The 20,120-nt window shown below is 45.2% G+C and overlaps 1 protein-coding gene across 4 annotated transcripts in view; it reads right to left on the reverse strand.

Annotated features, from left to right (window-relative positions):
- Positions 1-20,120, reverse strand: part of Ptprt (protein tyrosine phosphatase receptor type T) — a 1,029,624-nt gene that overhangs the window by 249,122 nt on the left and 760,382 nt on the right. For all 4 annotated transcript variants that reach the window (XM_078051815.1, XM_078051813.1, XM_078051814.1 and 1 more), the window contains exons 10-11: positions 15,971-16,172; positions 14,560-14,662 (exon numbers count right to left, since the gene is read on the reverse strand). In XM_078051815.1, coding sequence (XP_077907941.1) covers positions 14,560-14,662; positions 15,971-16,172 — 305 coding nt within the window. The remainder of the gene's footprint in view (positions 1-14,559; positions 14,663-15,970; positions 16,173-20,120) is intronic.

A 20,120-nucleotide genomic window follows, 5' to 3' on the forward strand; every position in this document is an offset into this window, starting at 1 on the left:
GTCCTCCCTGGCTCTAGAGTTAGACTCAGCAGTAGCAAAGCCAAACCTCCCCTGAACATCATTCCCAACTGTGCTTAGCCTCCAGCTGACCATGTCCCGTGAAACCCATTTCGCAGCAAAGGTACTGATGAAAACTATGTGAGAACAATGAGAGATTGACGACATAGTGTGTAATGTCTGCATCAGAATTTACAAGGGCTACAAGAACCACAGCTCCTATGGATAGTTTGAGCTTAGCAAGTATTTTTTTTCTACTCCAGTGTGATGTTTTCAGTGTAAAATGAAAGAATGGGAAGTCATCGACTGATCACAGGTTCCAATGCAGAATAGGAGTTCAACAAAGCTCAGATGGCTGTTGGCTTTGTATGTCCGTGACCCACTCCTTAGAACTGTTCTCAAGCTCTAGCATTCATTGGAAGCTCTGGAGGAAGACTCCTTAAACTCAGATGGCTGGCTCCACCCCCAGACCTCTGATTCAATAAGTTGGGGGTGAGGCTCAGGGAATTTACATTCCTAACGAGTTCCCAGGTCATACTGATGATCCAGGACCAAACCTAGAGAAACACTATTCTAGAGGCACCACATTTTACCAAAACGAACTGGGAAAAAGATTAAGACTTTGGGAAGAGAAAGGCAGGTGGGAATTTTTTTTTTTTCTAAGAGTCCTTCATCTGCCTTGATCTTGATCCCTAATGGATGGAACATTGGCTTGACATCTATACCAGCTCTGCCTCCTTCCCAAAGCTGCCTGCCATGGTCCTCCAGGGCCCCAGCCCTAAACGGAGCTTTGCTGGTCAACTTGCTAAACTGAAAGATGACAACCCTTTCCCATCTGCCTGGAGGCGACATTCTGATGCAGAGGCCACCTTTTTAGGCTCCAAGAAATTATGCATTCGTTATGGAGGAAATTAACACCTCAAAGCAAACTATAATTAGGAATTCTTCAATTCAGTTTATGCTTTTTCAATTAGGCACTCTATAATTTTAATCATGGGAGCATTAACATGTTTCTGTAATTTATATACCTGTGGTATAATTAAGCCTGGGAAACACATCGCTCTAAACCTGAATGGAAGTGATTGTTTCCCTTCACACTTGCAGTACCGCGGGTCCCTGATGGAGAGATGGTGCCAGTTTCGAAAGAGTCATGTGTGAGCTGCAGTGGCCAATGAGATCCCTCCTGACTTTGGACATGTGAGGGCTGTGATAGACCATGAGATGCCTTTGCACAATTGGCCCATGTGTGTATATCTGTATCCCAGAGCTTCAACTCCTATTGTGACTTCCAAAACATTCCCACGATTGGAAATAGCTTTGAATGATTATTCTTGGAAACTAATTTCAATTAAACAGGAACAGGGTGTCCTGGCAGGGGAGACATTATCTGTGAGCTGTAGAAAGCAGATAGCTTTGAATTGAAGAAATTGAACAATAGGTTAAAACTTAGCCTGGATTGGGACCAAGCTCCTTCCCTCCCCCCATTTATTCCTCTTCCCACTTTCTCTAACTCGACTCCTCTCTCATAATTTCAGCTTTGCCTTTCAGCCACAAAGCAGACCCTGAATCCTACATGCAAGGTAGTTCTCTTGGGATTCTGAGCTGTTCTGCAAATTCAAGGAATTCAGAGGCACACTGAAAGTTTTTGTGCTTATTCAGACTGAACCTCTGAACTTTCTGAAGGTTAAAAACCTTCATTTTTTTTCTCTTCTTCCTGCTCTCCCCACAATAGCAAATTCAGATTTGCTGACTGCAATAAAAGGAAAAAGAACATAATCAAAACTGGCCCGGGGGGACAATGCATACAGATTCCAACCCAGCTGAGTGACGCGCCCATATTGCTGCAGCGTTTTGGCACTCACTATATTTTGTCTGATCTAAGAAAATATAGAACTTTTTATAGAGTGAAAGTTGGAAATGGATTTGTTTCTCCCAGGCTGCTCTAGCCTTCCACAAAAGAATACAGATTGGTTCAGATTCTGATGTTCAGCTTCACCAAACATCCATCTCGTACCTACGCCCCAACATCTGTATAGAAGTGATATATTCAGATTTGCTATCGGCATGCAACAACACAACATGAATTATTTCAGACACCAGCCATTGTCCTCATCAAAGGAAATGGGGGTGTGTTTTAGCCCCTACGTGGACAGGGACAGAGGCATAAGCTGGCAGAGATTCTAGTTCAGCTATCAAGAGCTAAAACTGGTTATGCTCATGCTAAAAGACACAGCGGCAGAGAGTTTCAAAAGCTGAGAAACCAACAAGGTTGATGCCACAGTCACATGCAAAATCATGATTTCCCCATATCATGACAGCAAACAAATATTATCACCACAGGAGAAACTACCTGGTTCCTACACATGCTCTTTTCCCCATACCTGAGGACACTTATAGATTAAATCAGCAGTACTCAAGTATGAGACAAGGCCAACTAGATTGGCACCACCTGCGAGCTTGTTCTAAATGTAAATTCTTCATCCCATCATGTATGACTAAGAAGAACCAATAAAAATACAGATTCTCGGTCTCCATCCCAAGGGAGGGTGACGCAGTAGAATTTTGGAAGTCTAGTTCAATGGAGCGAGTTGGTCAGCCATAGATTTCATTCTTCTTTGGGGAATTCACATTTTATACCTGTGTCTACAACCCCATTACAATGCTCATTTCTCATGGCAGGATCCCTGGCCTGTCCCCAAATGGCTGCATTAATAACCTCTTAGAACTCTTTGACCTCTATCAGCCCTCCAAGGATCTAGAGCAGAATTTTCTATTATAATGGAAATGTTGTCCAAAATGGTAACTACTAGCTCATGTAACCGTCGGTTAGTTGTGGTTGTTATTATGCGGCTATTGCAACTAATGAATTGAAGCTTTAATTGTATTTAATTTTAACTAATTTAAATAGACACATGTAGCTATAGAATTGGAAAGTGGCTACATATCTTGGACAGTGTAGGTCTAACATCTTGCCCTGGAATCCTTCTTGTTTTACTGGGGCAGCTAACTCCCACCCTAAAAATGAATACTTTATATATTTGTAATCTTTAAAGATTGTATAGTGAGCCTATACCTCAGTGGAAGTGTACAAGTTAGATAGCAAACCTTAAGTAGCTATAGCCAGGCAAGAAAAGGGTCTGTGGTTTGTGAGAAGGAGTGAGCCCAAATTTCTTCTTCCTAGTGATGCAGACTCTAATCGTTAAGTTGTTCTTTTCCTATCAAAAATTCAGGGCTTTAAGGATCACCTCTCTTACTGCTGCTGAGAGGAGGCAACTCTCTGAGAAGCCCCAGGCTGCTGGAGCAGGCATTGTGCAGAATGCTTTTTGGTTAAGAGCAAACCTCCTTGGATTCTAACATGGCACAAATCCATGCACTAGCTCAGAAAAACATCAAAGATCAGGCTGTAGCAATGCACTTGGTGGAGGCAGACTTGAAAGTCTGACCTTTGGTTGGCTGCTGACACAGTCTGAGAGCCATCGGTTATCAGCTGCTTGAGATCTGAGAGAAAGCAGAGATGCAAACTGTCATAGGGCCCGAAACATAAAGAAAGTAGAAGTCAGCAGGAAAAAAAAGTTGGGAAAAAAGTGAGAACCAGGAGAAGGCATCTTGCAGGGGCATTGTTGATCTTGCCAGGGGTTCCCCAGGGTGGGATAGTAAAGCGCTGAAAAGCTACACCTAAGTAGCTTATCCATCCTTATCATGACCTCCTGTTCCTGAGCATGCTTGGTTCCAATGCCCTTCACCTTGAATTCATCAGTATCTGACCACCACCATCACTGTGACCATGGTCCCACCCAGAGCCACATTATCCCACAGAAGGGGTGCATTATTGAAAACTCATCACTTTCTGTCTTTCTAGCCCATCTACTCATCAAGGATACAATAGTATCAAAGTTCCCTGGCCCTCAATATCTGTAACCTTCCACATTCCTTTTTTTTTTTTTTGAGCAAGCCTACACCAGATAGTCCATTTTAGTTAACCTCATTATCTTCTTTTCCCCATGGTCCTGGGTCATAATGTCTCTCATATTTTCTATTACAAGAGCTTCTTGGAATTCTTGGAAACAATCAAAAGGCAAAATGTTGACCATTTCTTTTCCTTTTTTTAAAACTATTCTTCCCCTGACTTTCTTGTTTTTAAAGAAAAGTTAAAATAAAGTTATATTGCCCTGGTTTTGCTTCTAATTCTTCAGTCAGTCCTGCTCCATCCCCCATGGGATAGATTTCTGTCCTGTTCTTCACCCCTTCTACTCTACACTCTCCTTGATGAGGTCATCCATGCCTCCCGGCTTCCAGCACCACCGGGATGCTAGTCATTCCCAAGTCTTAAAAGCCCTGTTCCGATGCTGCTGCGGCACTGCAGACTTTGGGAATTTATAGAGTCCCTATGGTAGGAGGTGAACATGACAACCACACTCTCCTTCCCCTCATGCCAGCAACAGTCCCCGTCTCCATCTCTCCAGATGGCAGACAGTCCAAAATAGAACATTCTTGTTCTTCATGTTCCGTCGACTGCTCCATTTAAAAATTCTTCCCCCAACACCTGTTTTCCCTCCTTCTTTTGAGCCTGAGTAATATAAAACCAGAATCCCAACATCAGGGACAGTTCTTGGCAAGCTAGATTATTGGACCATCAGGCAAGGGTGGGGGAAATGGTGGCTCATAAAAAGGGACCTGCAGCGTGGTCTGAGTAAGCTGAAGAGAACAGAAACCCACCTAAATTCTTTGGCTATCACCTGACTTTCCCTTTTGTTTTCCTGAATCATCTTTCCTTTTTGAAAAGTAAATTTAACTGTGTACATATAAGGTAAATGGCATGATCTTAATGGGATTTATAGAGATAGTAGAAAACTTACCATAGTGAAGCAAATGAATATCTCACCTAGGTAGACTTTTATGTTTGTTTCTGTTGAAGATTAAATGATTTTTCTGCTTGGAGCTCTATGCCAGACCCCCAGAATCACCCTTGTCTCTTTGAATGGTTTCCTCAGTTCTTGTTACATGTCCCTTTAATTAAACTTACATGTCGTTTGGTTACCATGGTTAACTGTGGGACAGCCCCACGGAGGAGAGCTCTGCAGCAGCATTCATCCCATTATTCCTTATTCCTGGTGGCTTCTTGGGTCTGGCTCTTCCTATTTTCCAATCTGGTGGGAGGCTGTCCCAGCATGCTTTGAGCATGGCTACAAATGGTACTAATTGCTTACAAAACTAAATCTTCTTGCAGCTTATGTGGAAGTATCACATATCTCCCCACCTCACCATCCCGCCAGAGTTGGGCACATAGCTCTTCTCCGTAGGCTCCAGCAAAGGTGGCTTAAAGAACCAGGGAACCCAGCAAAACAAGTAAGGTTTGGAGGATGAGTGTGGCTCAACGTTAAGTGTAGTTTTTCATCTTTCCCAATGAGGATGGGAACTCATAAACCCCTCAGGCTGCCCCGTGTTAATAAATCCTCTAAATTTTCATTTCTTCTTCCTAATTGGACACCATCATGCACGGGTGTCTGAGAATCAGACAGTAATGATTCCAATTTTGCTCGCTGCAGCTCCACAGACCAGCAAAACCCTTCTGTGATTGTTTCATGCGCTCCCACTCAGGGCTTCACAGTTATTAAAGGAATCCTGGAGGAAATTTGGCAATCGCTTGCTTTTCTTCCCTGTAAAGTTTCTTCCTTCTTTAAAAGTTGGCTGGATCTCCAATTTGCACTGTCGCTAATCACTGTGCATTTCAGAATCCCCAGTCCTAACTAGCTGCACCTGTCAAATGCAGAAGAATCATGGATTCTCATCAGGGAGTGAAAAGAACTCGCAGTGACCTCTAGAAGCCATTGGCCATGTTACACTGACTTCTAGTGCTCAGTCTGGTTCTGCATGCTGCAGCTGCGACACGCTGGACACCAAGCCTCGAGAAGCTCAAGGAAACAGGCTGCAAGTCCTAACTGACCACCTCAGTGGTTTCTCAGTGGTTCTAAGGACTCACTTAGACCATACATCAGGTCCCGACCTGTTCTTGCGAATCTGTTCTTAACTCCTCCGTTCGGATCCCAGACTACCTTCACTGCCATTCACCGATCCTGAGTAAACTGTCCTCACAGAATTTTCCCTCCCTCTGTGTCTCTTTGCTCAGAGAGTGGGACCATCCCGCATCCCATTAGCCAAGTCAGACACTTGGAGTTACCTGGGACTGGGTCTTTTCCTCTGCACCCAGAGCCCCATCTCACAGAGATGTCATCACCTCCTAAGGGTTTCATCCATCATCACAACTCTTCTAACTTGGGTCACCTTCACTTCTCATCTGAACAACGACAATTGTCCCTCAAGGGTGTTGCTCTTCGCCTTTGGTTTCTTGGCCTTAGAAGTTGACAAATCCTAGCCTTGTGTTTTGGTTCTTGTCATTTGGAAAGGTGCTCAAATGTAGGGACCCATTTTTTTCTTTTTTTGATACCAAAGTTTGAACCCAGGGGTGCTTAACCACTCATCCATATCCTCAGCTCTCTCTCTGTTTTTTTTTTTTTTTTTTTTTTTTTTTAACTTTGAGACAGACAGGGTCTTGCTAGGTTGATTAGGGCCTCACTAATTTGCCGAGGCTGACTTTGAACTTGTGATCCTTCTGTCTCAGACTTCTGAGGTGCTGAGGTTACAGGCATGCAACACTGTACCCAGCTAGAGACCCATTTTTAAGGGAATACAGATTTGAAGATTTTATCACACCTGGAGATAAACTGTACGTTCTCTGATGTGCCACACACAAGCCAGTTCTTGGCAGATTTCACATGAGTGATGGAGGACATTCAACTAGTAGGTATCAACATACAACAGGGCTCAGAAGATGATCCTGCCATGGCCACCAAGAGCAGGGAGCCACTTCTTGCCTCAATAGTTTGATCAAATCCAAGGAGCACATTGAACTGTCACCAGTTGTACTTAACACACTTCAGTTTATCTAACCTTTGAAATAATCCATGATGAGAGTATTCCCATTTACCAACAATCCACTTGAGATTCAGAAAAATTAAGTATCTGCTCCAAGAGCCCCCAAAGGGGGATAACTTTGGATATGATTCAGGAGCCTCTGCTGATCTACTGGATCCACCTGGGAGGTCAGCTGTGGTGGGAAGAGTATAAACAGGTCTCAGGCTTCAGGCTGCCTCTGTGACCCAGCCCCAGGTCCCAAGGAGGTCACAGTGTATGGTAGCCACTGAACATGAAAGTCTCTGACAGGGAGGAAGTGGTCAAGGCAGAGGGGGCGCCTGGAAAGAGCTGATGCTTCTTCATCAGGATGGAGGCATCCTGGAGGTGGCATATTTGAACCAGATGCTGGAGAGACAATGGATGGCATACTCGGAGGTGATAAATGGCAAGCTCGGAAGAGACAATGACATGATCAGAAGCCTGATCACCCAGCAGAGGGCATGGACCTGGGCATCTACCTGCCAAATGTTCCACGCACACTTCAGGACAAAGTCCAAACCCACAGTGAAGACCTTCTTAACCTGGCTCTGCCTGCTCCTGGCTTCTCTCCTCATCTCTCTGGCCCTGTCCACTGGGTTATCTGTGGCTCCCTGAATACACCGTGCACCTTCTCTGCCTGGTGCACATGCTGCTTCCTCCTGTTGGATCACACTCTTCCCTTCTTCACTAAGTTCCCCGCACCCCTCATTCCGTCGGTCTCAGCTCAGGTGTGCTGCCTCCGGCAAACCCACTCACCTGGCTTCCCAGCCCACCAGGCTCCTAACAGATGTCTCTGCACTGAACTCCATGGAAATCTCTGACCTCTGACCAAGTGCCCAGGTAGACTCATAAGCAATTTTAATTTTTTTTGGTTGTTTTCCCTTATAGACCTGCACCATTTAAAACGGTAGTTACTTTCCTTTTCAAAGGTAAAACACAAATGGCCAACCAATATGTAAAAAATATTCAATATCATTAGTCCTCAGGGAAATGCAAATCAAAAGTACAATGAGGTAATTTCTTAACACATTTAGAATAGCTCTTATAAAAAAAAATAACAAGTGCTAGCAAGAAGGTAGAGAAAAGGAACTCACACACTGTTGTGGGGGGGCACTTAAATTAGTATAGACACTATGGAAAGAATGTGGAGGTTACTTGAAAACTAAAAGTAGATCTGCCATATGATCCAGTTGCCCCACTTCTGGTTATATATTCAAAGGAAATGAAATCAGCATGACAAAGAGATATCTGCACATCCATGTTTATTGTGGCACTATTCACACTAGCTAAGATACGGAATCATGCCAGGTCCCATCAACAGATGAGTGGTTATAGGAAAAGTAGCATTTATATAGAACAGAGAATTAATCATTCCATCACATAAAAATAATAAAATCCTATGACTGGAACTAGAGGACATTATTTTTTTAAAGAGAGAGAGAGAGAGAGAGAGAGAGAGAGAGAGAGAGATTTTTTTGATATTTATTTTTTAGTTATTGGCGGACACAACATCTTTGTATGTGGTGCTGAGGATTGAACCCGGGCTGCACACATGCCAGGCGAGTGCGCTACCGCTTGAGCCACATCCCCAGCCCATAGAGGACATTATATTAAGAGAAATAATCCAGGTACAGAAAGACAAGTACTGCATATTGTCTCTCATACATGAAAGCTGGAAAAAGTCAGCTTGAATATGAAATAATGATAACCAAAGGTTGGGAAGGGTGTGTGTGCAGGAGACAAGACTGGCCTGAGGATTTGATCAGCATATACTATAATCATATGTTCAAGTATCACACTGAATCCTAATGATATGGACAATTAATACATGTTAATAGAAATAATAATCCTTAAAAATGAAATGGTTGTCACTAGCCACCAATAGCACTTGAAAATTAAAGTAATTAAGTTAAAATAAAAATCGGTTCCTCAGCTGGACTAGCCATGTTATCGAGGGCTTGATAGCTAGGTGTGTGGTCAGTCAATGACAATCATACCAGACAACACATAAATAAGGGCATTTTTATTATTTTAGAAATTTCTATCAGCTGGCGCTCAATTATAGAGTGAGAGGTAGCTGAAGACAAGGTCTTTAAGGTGCATCTCTGTAGTCCTATAGCAGCTGGTGTCTACCTGGCTGGCAAAATGGATTTGCTGAATTAACTAGTCACCTACTTCAGTAACCAGATTTTAGTTTGTTTTCAGCACTTGCTAAAGTCTAGATATTCCAAAATAAAAGGAATCTCATGGTGCCCAGCCCCCAGATTTCTTGGCACTCATAACCTAGGGAAAGGCACGTCAAAACCAACAAACAAAAAATAAAGAAAACATACAAATGAAGGCGGAACCCCCTTAGAAGCTCAGGAAGGATCCATGAAGGAATGACACAGGTCACTGTTGAGTAGAACCTGATGAAGGGGCAGAGTGAATTTAAATGAATCCAGAAATAAGGTTAAAGCCCGACACCGATACGCCTTGAATTCCACGCTAAGAAGCTTGAACTTAATGCAATAGAAAACCAGTGACCCATTTAAGAATTTTAAGCAGGGAAGTTAACTTGATCCAATTTGTGCTTCCAAAGGACCATTCCAGCAGCTCAGTGGGGGGAGGACTGAGGGAAGAGAGGCCAGAGGAGGCAAATCAGCGAGGGCACCTTGGTGGGTTGCACAGAGGTGGGAGAGTGGCCAAGGGGGAAAGAAGGAGTCCAGCCCAGGGCAGATTCCGAGACTGAGTGGACAGTCCAGGCGGCTGATTGGATGGGAGAGGAAACATGGGGTGTAAAGCACTCCTCCACAGAAGCCTGGGGATCTGGGCTCTGCCCCCCGTTGTTCTTCCTCCAGGGCCTGCATTATGGGTGATTAATTCAGGGCCGAGTCACTTTCTTATGAAGGTTACCACAGATACATCAGCATGACAGGTGGGGCGTGGGGGAAGAAGGTTGAGCGTGTTCAAGTCAGAGCTGAATATTAGATTCCAGTCACTATTTGATTGATCTTTTAAGCAATTCTGGGATTCTGTCACTTAAAAACCAATAAATCTTTGAAAGCCTGGGGAAAGCAATGCAAAAGCAATAAATCTCCATTGTAGAGTATTAAAAAAAATAGGCCAAGCCATGGAGGTGAATGGCTGGAGGGATGAGGCTGCAGGAGCCCACACTGCAACCCCTGGGCTGCTCTCGCTCCAGACCTCCTGCCTGTTCAGCTCTACCTGAGCCCCACCCACGAGGCTTCCAAACAAGGAGCAGCAAGCAGCAAAGCTGAGGTGGAATTGGGGTCAGTTGAGCTGTGAGCATCTGGGGCAGGAGGAAGAAGGACTTACCTGGGGGTAGAGGCCAAGGTTCAGGTTCAGGGATGCCTGAGGGCACGTAGCTCCAGGCAGACTGAGACTCCAGAGTTCACAAGGTACAGGTTGGGCCCACAGAATCCAGAGTTGGAGGACCCCCAGGTGACATCACCTGGCAGTATCCCTACCAAATGACTATCCGGTCATCCCTTGGCACATCAGGCCTGAAGAACTTAGAACTTCTGGAGGATCAATGAACTCTGAGCCAGGAAACTTGGTCTATGTCTAAACACTTAATGTGTAATGCACCCTGTGACCTTGGACCAGTCAATTCAACCTGTTAGGCTTCAGTTTCCTCCTCTGAAATGAAGATGGTATTTCTCTACCAGCTTATTCACCAGGCAAGTGAGTTAAATTAAAGAAATTATCAACTCTAAGTTCTTTTTTTTTATAAAACACTGTTCTTAAAAAAAAAAAAACACCTGATATATAATATTTGCACTTATGCACAGAAGTACACTGTAAATAATGAATCTTGAAGACGTCAGGGTGTTGGCATTTCCATCTCCTCAAACCACGTTGATCATTTCTATATGTTGGGAATCTTCAAATCCTTCTCTTCTCGCCATTTCACGATACATAGAAAGTTGCTGTGCACTCTATGCATCCTACTGAGCTACAGGATATCAGAGCTGCTTTCTCCCATCACTTGAAAAACAGGATTCCAGGCCTCCTTGACCCAGTGACTCTTGTGAGCTCCTGGGAGTCCAGGGATCCGAGTCCCTCTTGCTCTTCTCACCTGCTCCCACCTTTCCATTGCAGGACTCTGCCATGTCCACCTTCCTGGGTGGTGCTCGTCTCTCCATCTGCCCCCTGGCCCCACTCCATCAAAATGACCCCTGTTCTACTGGCTCCGCCGTAGTGCCTTAAGTTCTGCTGATTTTGTTGTTTTGTTTGCTTATTTGCCTAATGCCCTCCTCCCCGCCAATTCACAGGCAGGCTTATAGGTTAATGAGCCTAAGAAGGCCGGGATGCGTCTGTCTGGCCTCTTGCTATATCTCCATTGCCTCTTGCTCAACTCACTTCCTGGTAACTAGCAAGTGCTCTGTAAGTGTGTGTTAAACAACTTAATGGCCATCTTCTCCCCCACATGCCCATCTGAGGGCCTGGGATTTAAGGTAAAAATAGATTAAAGTAACTGAAACCTACTGTGATATTTTCACCCTGTCACTGCAGTTGTCCTGAAAGTCTTGCTGGGTGGCATTAGTTAGTCTCTTCCCCTTGTTGGCTGAAGCCCAAGCAATGGTCTGAAAATAACAGAGAGCTCCCACCCTCAGTGATCCAGAGCCCTGGAAAGAAAAGCAGCCAGACATTTCCAGACACCAACCACTTCCCCTTTGAGCAGTGACATTTCTTTAATTTTAATTTTATTTTTTTTGGATGGAAATGTCACCAGAATACGTCATGCATACCTTTCTCAGAGGGAGGTGGTATGGTATAGTGAAGTGAGCACAGGGTTAGGGTCAGAACTTGGCTGAAATTTTGCCTGTGCCACTGGTTGTCTTGTGGCCTGCGCCAACTCATGAAGCTTCTTTTTATCTCAATTTTCATATTTGCAAACCCGGAGACCGCTACTGAAACGTGAAGATACAGATGATGTTATTATGTATGGCCACAGGCATACAGCAAGTGCTTACTCACTAAGCAGAAGTTAGTAGGCCCTTTTAAGCTAAAATCTCACATATTTTTGTTAGACCGGGACAAGGAGTGAGCCCCATGGCTGTGAGGAGCTGCAGTGTGTTGATATTTGAGTACCTGTGTCTGCACAAGTAGAGTGGCCCCAGTGGCCTGTGCTTCCTGCCAATCTCACTTCTCACTGCTGCTGGGGCACTTCCACCTCCTTCTCTTTCCTCATCATTCACCGTAGTCTAAGGACACCTGAGCTTGTGAAAGATATGTGCAAACTAAGGGCAAGGGTTTCTGTTTGTGGGATCTGGAAATGTTTTCCCACGCATTTGGCTTGGGCTCCTCAGAGGGCCCCGTTGCCAGGGTGAGGTGGGGGGTGGGAAAGATCTTGGTGTGTGGGGTCAGGCATGCCTAGATGCCTGGATCTAAGTATTTCCCTGTTTTATTCAGTCTCTGTGAAATCGTGTCCATACTTTACAGATAAGGAGAATTGAGTCTGAGAGAGAGGGAAAAAGAGTTGGTGGAGGGGAGGAGAGGATATTTTGTCTAATGTTCACACAGCAGTGATTGAGCAAGATTGAAATCCAGGTTCAGTGCCAACAAACTCACATTCTTTCCCTGGCCCACACACAGCCAGAAGACTGGGGGCAATGAGCCTAACTCCACCCCCACCAGGAGTCTGTACTATGAGGTGCCAGGGACCAGGTCCCTTTGCTATATATAGGCTCAGAGAGCTGGATCTTCTACAAAAGGTCAGAGACTTGGGGTCAGACCTGAGATTTGCTGGGTGCCAGTTGCTAACTTGATGTGCAACCTTGAGAAGGCGGCTGACCTTCTCTGGGCTGTACTCTTGCCATCTGGAAAGCTTTCTAAGGTTTTGAAATAGTGACTGATCCTGCTGTATAGAAGAGAGAATTCTTAAAGGGAGTAAGGCATTGCTGGCCAAAACAGGACCCATGATCTGACACCCACACATCCCACATTCAAACTCAGTTTTCCTACTTGCTGACTGTCTGCCTTTGGGTACCTCAGTTTCTTCATCTGAAAATGAAGATAATATCTCACAGCATACAGAGAAAATTGAATGGCCATGCTACAGCAGAGGGACTGGAGGAAAAAAAGGGGGTTCATAATGTGACTTAGAGCCACCCTCTCTTTTGGCTCATCACAGGTAAGACAGCCCTAGAACAACCAATGTGCGGAATCTCAGACCAAAATGCCATAGTAGGAAGCCCATAAACATGATCCACAACTGAGACAGGGATTGAGATTCTTCTTAGTGGGAAGGAGCATTGTCTAAAGTCTTTAGAGTAGGCAGGAACTTCCAAAATTTGGCAGTGGATTCCATCTGCTTCACTGCCTATAATATCTGGGTTGAGCTGGATGTACGTTGGAAAATGAAGACCAGGACCTTCTCAAGAGCCTCTTCCAGACAGGTCTCTTAGCCTCCAGGGACGCTAAGAATGACACTGCTGCATGCAATTCTCCAGTGGCTCCCTATGGCCCTCATAGAAGCTCCAGCCTCTCAAGCACACCCCACTCTCACCCTGCCCTCCAGCCTTGACCTTTATGTTAATGCAAATCTAAGCAGGCATGGCTGCTCCCCACTCCAGCAAGCTGCCTCTCTCCTCAGCGCCTCTGCCCAGGTGGACTCTTGCAACTTGAGTAAAATCTTACATTGAAGAGGTGACCTGGTGTCCCCTCCCTGAGAATTCTGTCCTGTGAGAGCCCATAATGAGCTGTGCTTATCTATAATAATGTTTTCCTATTTCTGCCTTCCACGTCAATTTGGTTTCCTTTAGAACCTAACTTATTTATTTATGGCTAGTTCTCTACTGCTTTACCAAGTACTGAAATAATGCCTGAGACAGAGTGGGTACTTAATAAAAATGTGTGTTGAATGAATCATTGGTGTCCCTGTGTCACTCCCCATTCTAACGACACGAGGTGCTCAATGTTTGTTTGTGGAACTGCAATTGCACCAATCTGGAACTTGTTCTATCCAGGGCACAGCTTTGTTTCAATGGACTAGTCCTATTACCTGGAGTTCTGAGCAAAACCAGAGGACAAGATCACTGCCCTTGTTCAAAGTGTAACTTGCTAAAAAGAGATGCCCACCCTGCTTGCAGCATGGTTAGGACACTGGTCAGCTTAACTTCAGAGATGCTTGGGCTGTGTGGGCATCCGTACGCTCCTGCCCTCTTGTTAAAGTCAGTCGCGTAACCTGAAAGGCACGGTCCCTGTGGGGCTCTAACCCTCCATGCCCTGGACTGGGGTCTGTTCCTGATCTCTGAGAATTCAGCAAGTCTGTTTCTCTCTTCCTGAGAGTGAGTATTGTGATCTTGCCAGGGGACTGTATCCAGGTTCCCAATTCTACTAAATTTACCATAATCATGCTCCAGAAAGTTCTCTCCCTGACCATCTTCAGGTTCCTATCAGCATGTTCCCTCTGAACACTCCACTGTGGGAGGAGACGATCTGGCTCTGAGGCCCCTCTAGATTGGTCTCGGACCCTCTTCTCTTTGGGAAGTCTGGCTCCTGGCCTGTGTGGGCCCGTGCACATGGCCAGTCACATGACTCTACCGGAGTTGTGCATGGTACTGGGAAGGAAAGCTGCAAACTCCAAAGGAAGAACCTCCTCACCTGACGGGGGCTCCCCGGGACTGAGCGGGCTTCAGCATCACGGTGATGGTTGTGTCCGTCTCATTCAGGGGGGTATCCGTGTCGTACTCGGGCATCGATGGAGCTGCGCAGGGAACACAGATGGGGGTGAGCTCAGCACAGTTCCCTAACCGCACCCACCACCTCCCCTTGATGCCACCCTTATAGACCCTCCAGATGACTAGAGGGAGTCACATGCGTCAGAGGAAGCCTTGACTTCCAACCTGCCACCTGGAGGCTCCTTCAAGGAGCAGCAGCCTGGAGAAAGGTGGCATTGATGTGACCAGTCACCCTAAAGAATCACAGAGTTCCTCACGGAATACAGATACATGCAAGAAATATACATAGTTAATAAAGAGGCAAAAGCAAAGTCAACCATGTGAAACGCATTTAAATGCAAATGAAAGTAATGATGAATTAGTTCCGCGACCCCCCCTACTTTTTCTTTTTTTCGTGAGACCCTCTCCACCCGGAGAGGAGTGTGACTAAACCTAATCCTTTGAAAAGGTAATTTAGCCATTTATATTAAGAGCTATTAAAACCCACCTCCCTTTTAATTCAGTTTTTCAATTTCTGAATTTAATCCTAAAGTCATAATCCGAACCAACGAATTACACTTTATTTTGTAACATGTTTATTGAAGCGTTATTTTACAAAAACATGGAGGCACCAAATATATCCAACCACAGGGGAATGTTTAATTAAATTACGTCCATCCACTTGACGGAACATTAAAGAGAGCAATTCGGCAACAGGGGGAATGCTTATGGGATCCGAATAAGTAGAAATATTAAGCTACAAAACATCGTGGTGTTGGAAGCCACACACAAAATGTGTGTGCTTCTACACCAGAATGGAGGAGAGATTCTGAAAGGTGAAAGTGGTTTTAGGAAAGGCATTCCGAGAGGATGCTCTCCAGTGGTGAAGGCAGCCCGGACGGACATGGCAGCTGGGATACTGGGGTCACTATAGCTTGGTCATGGTCATTCATTCATTTATTTCTTCATCAGAGGCCTTATGAGCAATCATATTGGGTCTTGCACTGGCAAAAAGAATATTTCTGAGAATAAAATTACAAACCGGCTTTGAAGGGTGTCCTTTCCCCCTCTCTCTACATCAACCATATTCACACTATTTAATGTGACCCTGGGGAAAGTCGTCTGGTGAACTGACACCTGATTTAATGTATTTTTTTACACTTTAGGAAGTTCATTGATTAGGTTCCTTTGTAAGGCTGCAACAGTAACCCACTAGGGACTGCCTTCGAGTTGTTGACATACTGTACCCTGCAGCGACAGTTGACTCTGTCTCTTTTTACTCTCGGGGAAAAAATTAGGAATGGGGGAGGAGTAAGGGGCAATTTTTCTTCCTTTTTGATTTCTAAAAGAGATACCTGAAATTTTGGTGGCAATCCGCGTGGTGACAGGGGGTCCAAAACCCTTGGCGGTGCTGGCCTTGATGGTGAAGGAGTAGGTGGTTCCTGGGTACAGACCCACAAAGAGGTGGTGAGTTTCATTCCGGAGCTTAAACACTTTCCCCCTCTGGCTGGAGAGGTCGGCACTGGGGTCCAGTGAGCCCACAGCCTTGTAGTTGATCTGCATGGCAAGGCGACAGAGAAACCAACAGCCACTCAGAGAGCAGGAAGGGGTTCATTTGGTCGGAACATCAGAGGTGGACAGATGACAGCGGATGAGCTACAGTCAGAAAGTCCTGCAGAGCCACCTGCTGCTGTCCACTTTGCAGATCAACCCAGCCCCTGAATAGCCCCCTGCTGGAGCAGCCACCACCAATAGAAAGAGAACGTGGCCACACATGTCATTTTCTGTGTTCGAGTCATAGCGTTAAACAGAAGAAAGGGAAGTTATATCTTGTTGGACCCAATATATTCAGAATTTCAACATCTCAACCTGTGATCAGCATAAAAATATTTAATGGAGACAGTTTATATTCTAATATTCATATAAAATTCATATTTATATTGAGAGATCTGGTGGGGAATTTATGCTTAAAGGACACTTCAACACAGACTAGCCACATTTCAGAAGTACAGTAAGTAGCTCTCTGGTGCTTAAGAACAATGTCTAAATGCAGTAACCCAGTAAGAATTAAGAAGAAGGCTTGTTAAATTGCAGATCCCTGGGGCTGGCCCTCCACAGGGATATGGTTTAAATCCTGGTGTTTCCTGCCTTATCTGGTTGCTCTTCCCCCAAATGTGGGGGAACAAGTTTTGTCTTCATTTTAATAATGGAGAAACTGAACCTCCACTGGAAATTACCTGCATTAAATCGAAACGTTCCAAACTATCAGTGGCAAAGACCCAGTTTGGGGTTTTCCAATCCACTCTGGATCAATAGTAATCCAAAGTCCCCACCCCACATGGCTTATCCTGCAAGTTCAGCAATAAAACCTGTCTACACTGGGCCATGACTTGTGTCCACTGGCCACTGACCACACAGGTGGATGTCACAGTGTAAAAGCTTCTGGAGTGCTCACTCTCAATTTCTGCACTTACCTTGCTGTGAAGGTAACTGAAGGTTGGACATGTGGCGCTGGCCACCATGGGTCCCACTTTGAGAGCCATGTGTCTGAATTGTGCAGTAAGCACACATAGGATTTTTGTTTGTTTTCTTACCTTGTTTGTTCCATTAAATGTGTTTTATTAAACTATAATATACATACAGAGAACTTTACTGCTCCAGAATTTTTGCAAACCAAAGAGTGATAAAATCAAGAAACAGAACGTTCCCAGACCCAAGCCTTTCCCCTCAGGCCTGCTTCCAATCCTTCCTGCCTCCCCTAGCAAGGCTCACCTCACTTCTCAGCATGGACTGGTTTTGCCTGTTTTGAACTGTTAGGAATCCAAGAGCGTGTGCTCTTTTGTGTCTGGCCTCTTCCTCACGTGTCCTGAGAGTCACCATGCATCCCATGCAGATGCCAATCATGCATTCTTAGGTTTACTCCATCATCCATCCTGATGCTGGATTCAACCCCGGTCTTGACCTCAAAGCCTGTGCTTGTTATTCTGCACCACACCGCCTGGCCTGCAGACACGGCTCACTAGTTAAGAATGTATCCACTTATCTGCTCCTTTGCTCCTTCACCAACATCCAACATTTCCTGCATATTCTTGTACTTCCGGCTCTGCACTGTATGCTGCTGGGGACTCCAAATAGACAGAAGCCCATCCTCGAGTGGCTTCCATTCTAGAGAGAGGCAAGCCAGCTAGCTGTACAGACAGTTCCCGTCATTTTATCTCCCAACAGGAATATGCCAAACTTACAGAATGGTCAGATCCACGCAGGAAAGGGAACACACCAACTTAACTTTAAAAATAAGCGATTGGCTGTTTCTGGCAGTGGCACCAAGTGTTGAGGAGAAAGAGATGCTTTCTCTCTCCTGTGTGCAGCAGGGATGGAGTAGAAACTTATGCCACGTGCTCACAAGAGCAGACTTGGCCTGGAGCAGAGTGAGCCCGGGAGAAGGGCAGAGTGCTGGGGAACTGGGCTTTCATAGGTGGAACCTGATGGTGTCACTCATTGCTCAGGTTGCTCTAATGGGCCTGTCCCAGGTTCCTTCTGGTCTCCCTCCCTTCTGAGAGGCAAGCGCTACAATCCTTCCGCCCTCTGTGCGTGAGGGCTTCCTGATGAGGTGCTCCCCGTGACTGACTGGGGTTGCCCCATTAATTCCCCAGGCTCCTGTCTTGTGGTAACCTGCAGGCCCCCACCCCCACTTTCCCCGAGGGCTTCAGCTCCATTCGTCTTGCAAGGCAGCTGGCTTGAACACACTCTGATCATTGGTTATGAATTTCTCTCTTCCCCAGTCCCTAGGTCCTCACTGCTATTTCCAAAACTTCTCAGTAATCTGCTTAGCTTTGAATCCTCATCCTAGGGTCTGCTGCTGAGCAGTGCCAAACCCAGAGCGCTCAGGAAGGCATCTCAGGAGAGATAGGAAATGGCACCTGCAGGAAGGCACAGTCAGGGCAGAGGGAAGAGCCCCCTGGGTTCCAGGCAGAAGGACCAGCCTGGACAAAGTCCTGATGGGGTGGCCAAAGTCCTGATGGGGTGGTGACAGTCACCATGTACTTGCATGGAGGCAAGTACATGGTGACTGTCAAGTGGGGAGCAAACGGGGCTTCTGAATTCTGGTTTCTGTAGCCACAGAAGAGAAAAACGCTCAGAGCTGGGCTAGTGGCCACCAACCCCAGCATGCCAGTGGAGAGGACATGCTTTCTCATTCCTTCAAAATTCCTGTCCCTGTCCCCCTGCCTGGGCTGGTGGCAACTCCATTGATATACAGACACTGGGAGGTAAAACTCATGCCTTATTTACTAGCCAGCTCCGTTCCTACGCTCCAAATTCAATCCAAAAGCGACTCAATTTCCACGGAGCTGTCAATATAATATACCGCACTCCCCTGCTCTCCTAACCTTTCCTGGTATTACAGGATCCTCACTTACTTGTAATGAAACACTATGAATAAATCAATGTATGTTAATACAGCATGTCTTCAATTTTTTATGAAGGGCTTCACCAAATCTAATTCCCACTGCTTTGTCAGAAACATTCTTTGAAAAATTTAACTTGCAAGTTTTACAAAGTTAGTCGGGGATCCGACTGGGGAGGGAAAGAGAAAAAAGGTAAGAAAAAAAATGGAATGGGGTGGAGATGTGGCCGTCAATGCATAGTGCAGTAAAAATCTTCATTCAGAAGTGGAGGAAAGGGAAGATCTGCTAGCAAGTACAGAAAACACAAAATAAAGGGTTCATAGGGAAAAAGGTACTGAGCTGTCTGTCCATCATCTTGGGGTTCCAGGGATGGGCTCTAGCTATAATAAAGTGCTACAGTGTGTCCCCCTTCTCCTCTGGTTCCTCACAGTGGAATCCCCTGCTAGAAACCAGAATGAGCACTTCATTCACAAAAATTCAATGAAGTCATAAGTACAATGGTTTCCCATTGCTCTCAGGATTAAGACTGCATTTTTGTCCTGTGTTCTGAACCAGCTCACTGCAAGAGGCGGCTTCAAATGCCCTTCCTCTTGCCTTTCAACCCTTACTTCCGTACTTGGAAAAAAAAAAAAGCCATGAATGACTTCTTTTGCCACAGGGCCTTTGCACCAGCTAGTCTGTCACCTTGAAACACTTCTTCCTTCTTTTCCAGGATTCCTCTTCAAGTAATTCATACCTCTTTATCCTTAGATTTCACTTAAAATGACACTTTTCTTTTTTTAAAAATTAAACTATTTATTCTAATTCGTTACACACGATGGCAGAATGCAATTCATTTCATATTAGACATATAGAGCACAATTTTTCAAGTCACTGACTGTACACAAAGTATTTTCACATCATTCGTGTCTTCATACATGTACTTAGGGTAATGATGTCTAACTCATTTCAGCACCATCCCTACCCCTTGGCCCCCTCCTTTCCCTCTTCTCCCCTTGGTCCTATCTGAAGTTCCTCCATTCCTCCCATGCCCCCCTACCATCGCCATTATGAGTCTGCATCCTCATAGCAAAGAAAACATTCAGTCTTTGGTTTGGGG

This window comes from Ictidomys tridecemlineatus, chromosome 5, assembly GCF_052094955.1.
Source record: "Ictidomys tridecemlineatus isolate mIctTri1 chromosome 5, mIctTri1.hap1, whole genome shotgun sequence".
In the NCBI taxonomy this organism is placed as follows: Eukaryota; Metazoa; Chordata; class Mammalia; order Rodentia; family Sciuridae; genus Ictidomys; species Ictidomys tridecemlineatus.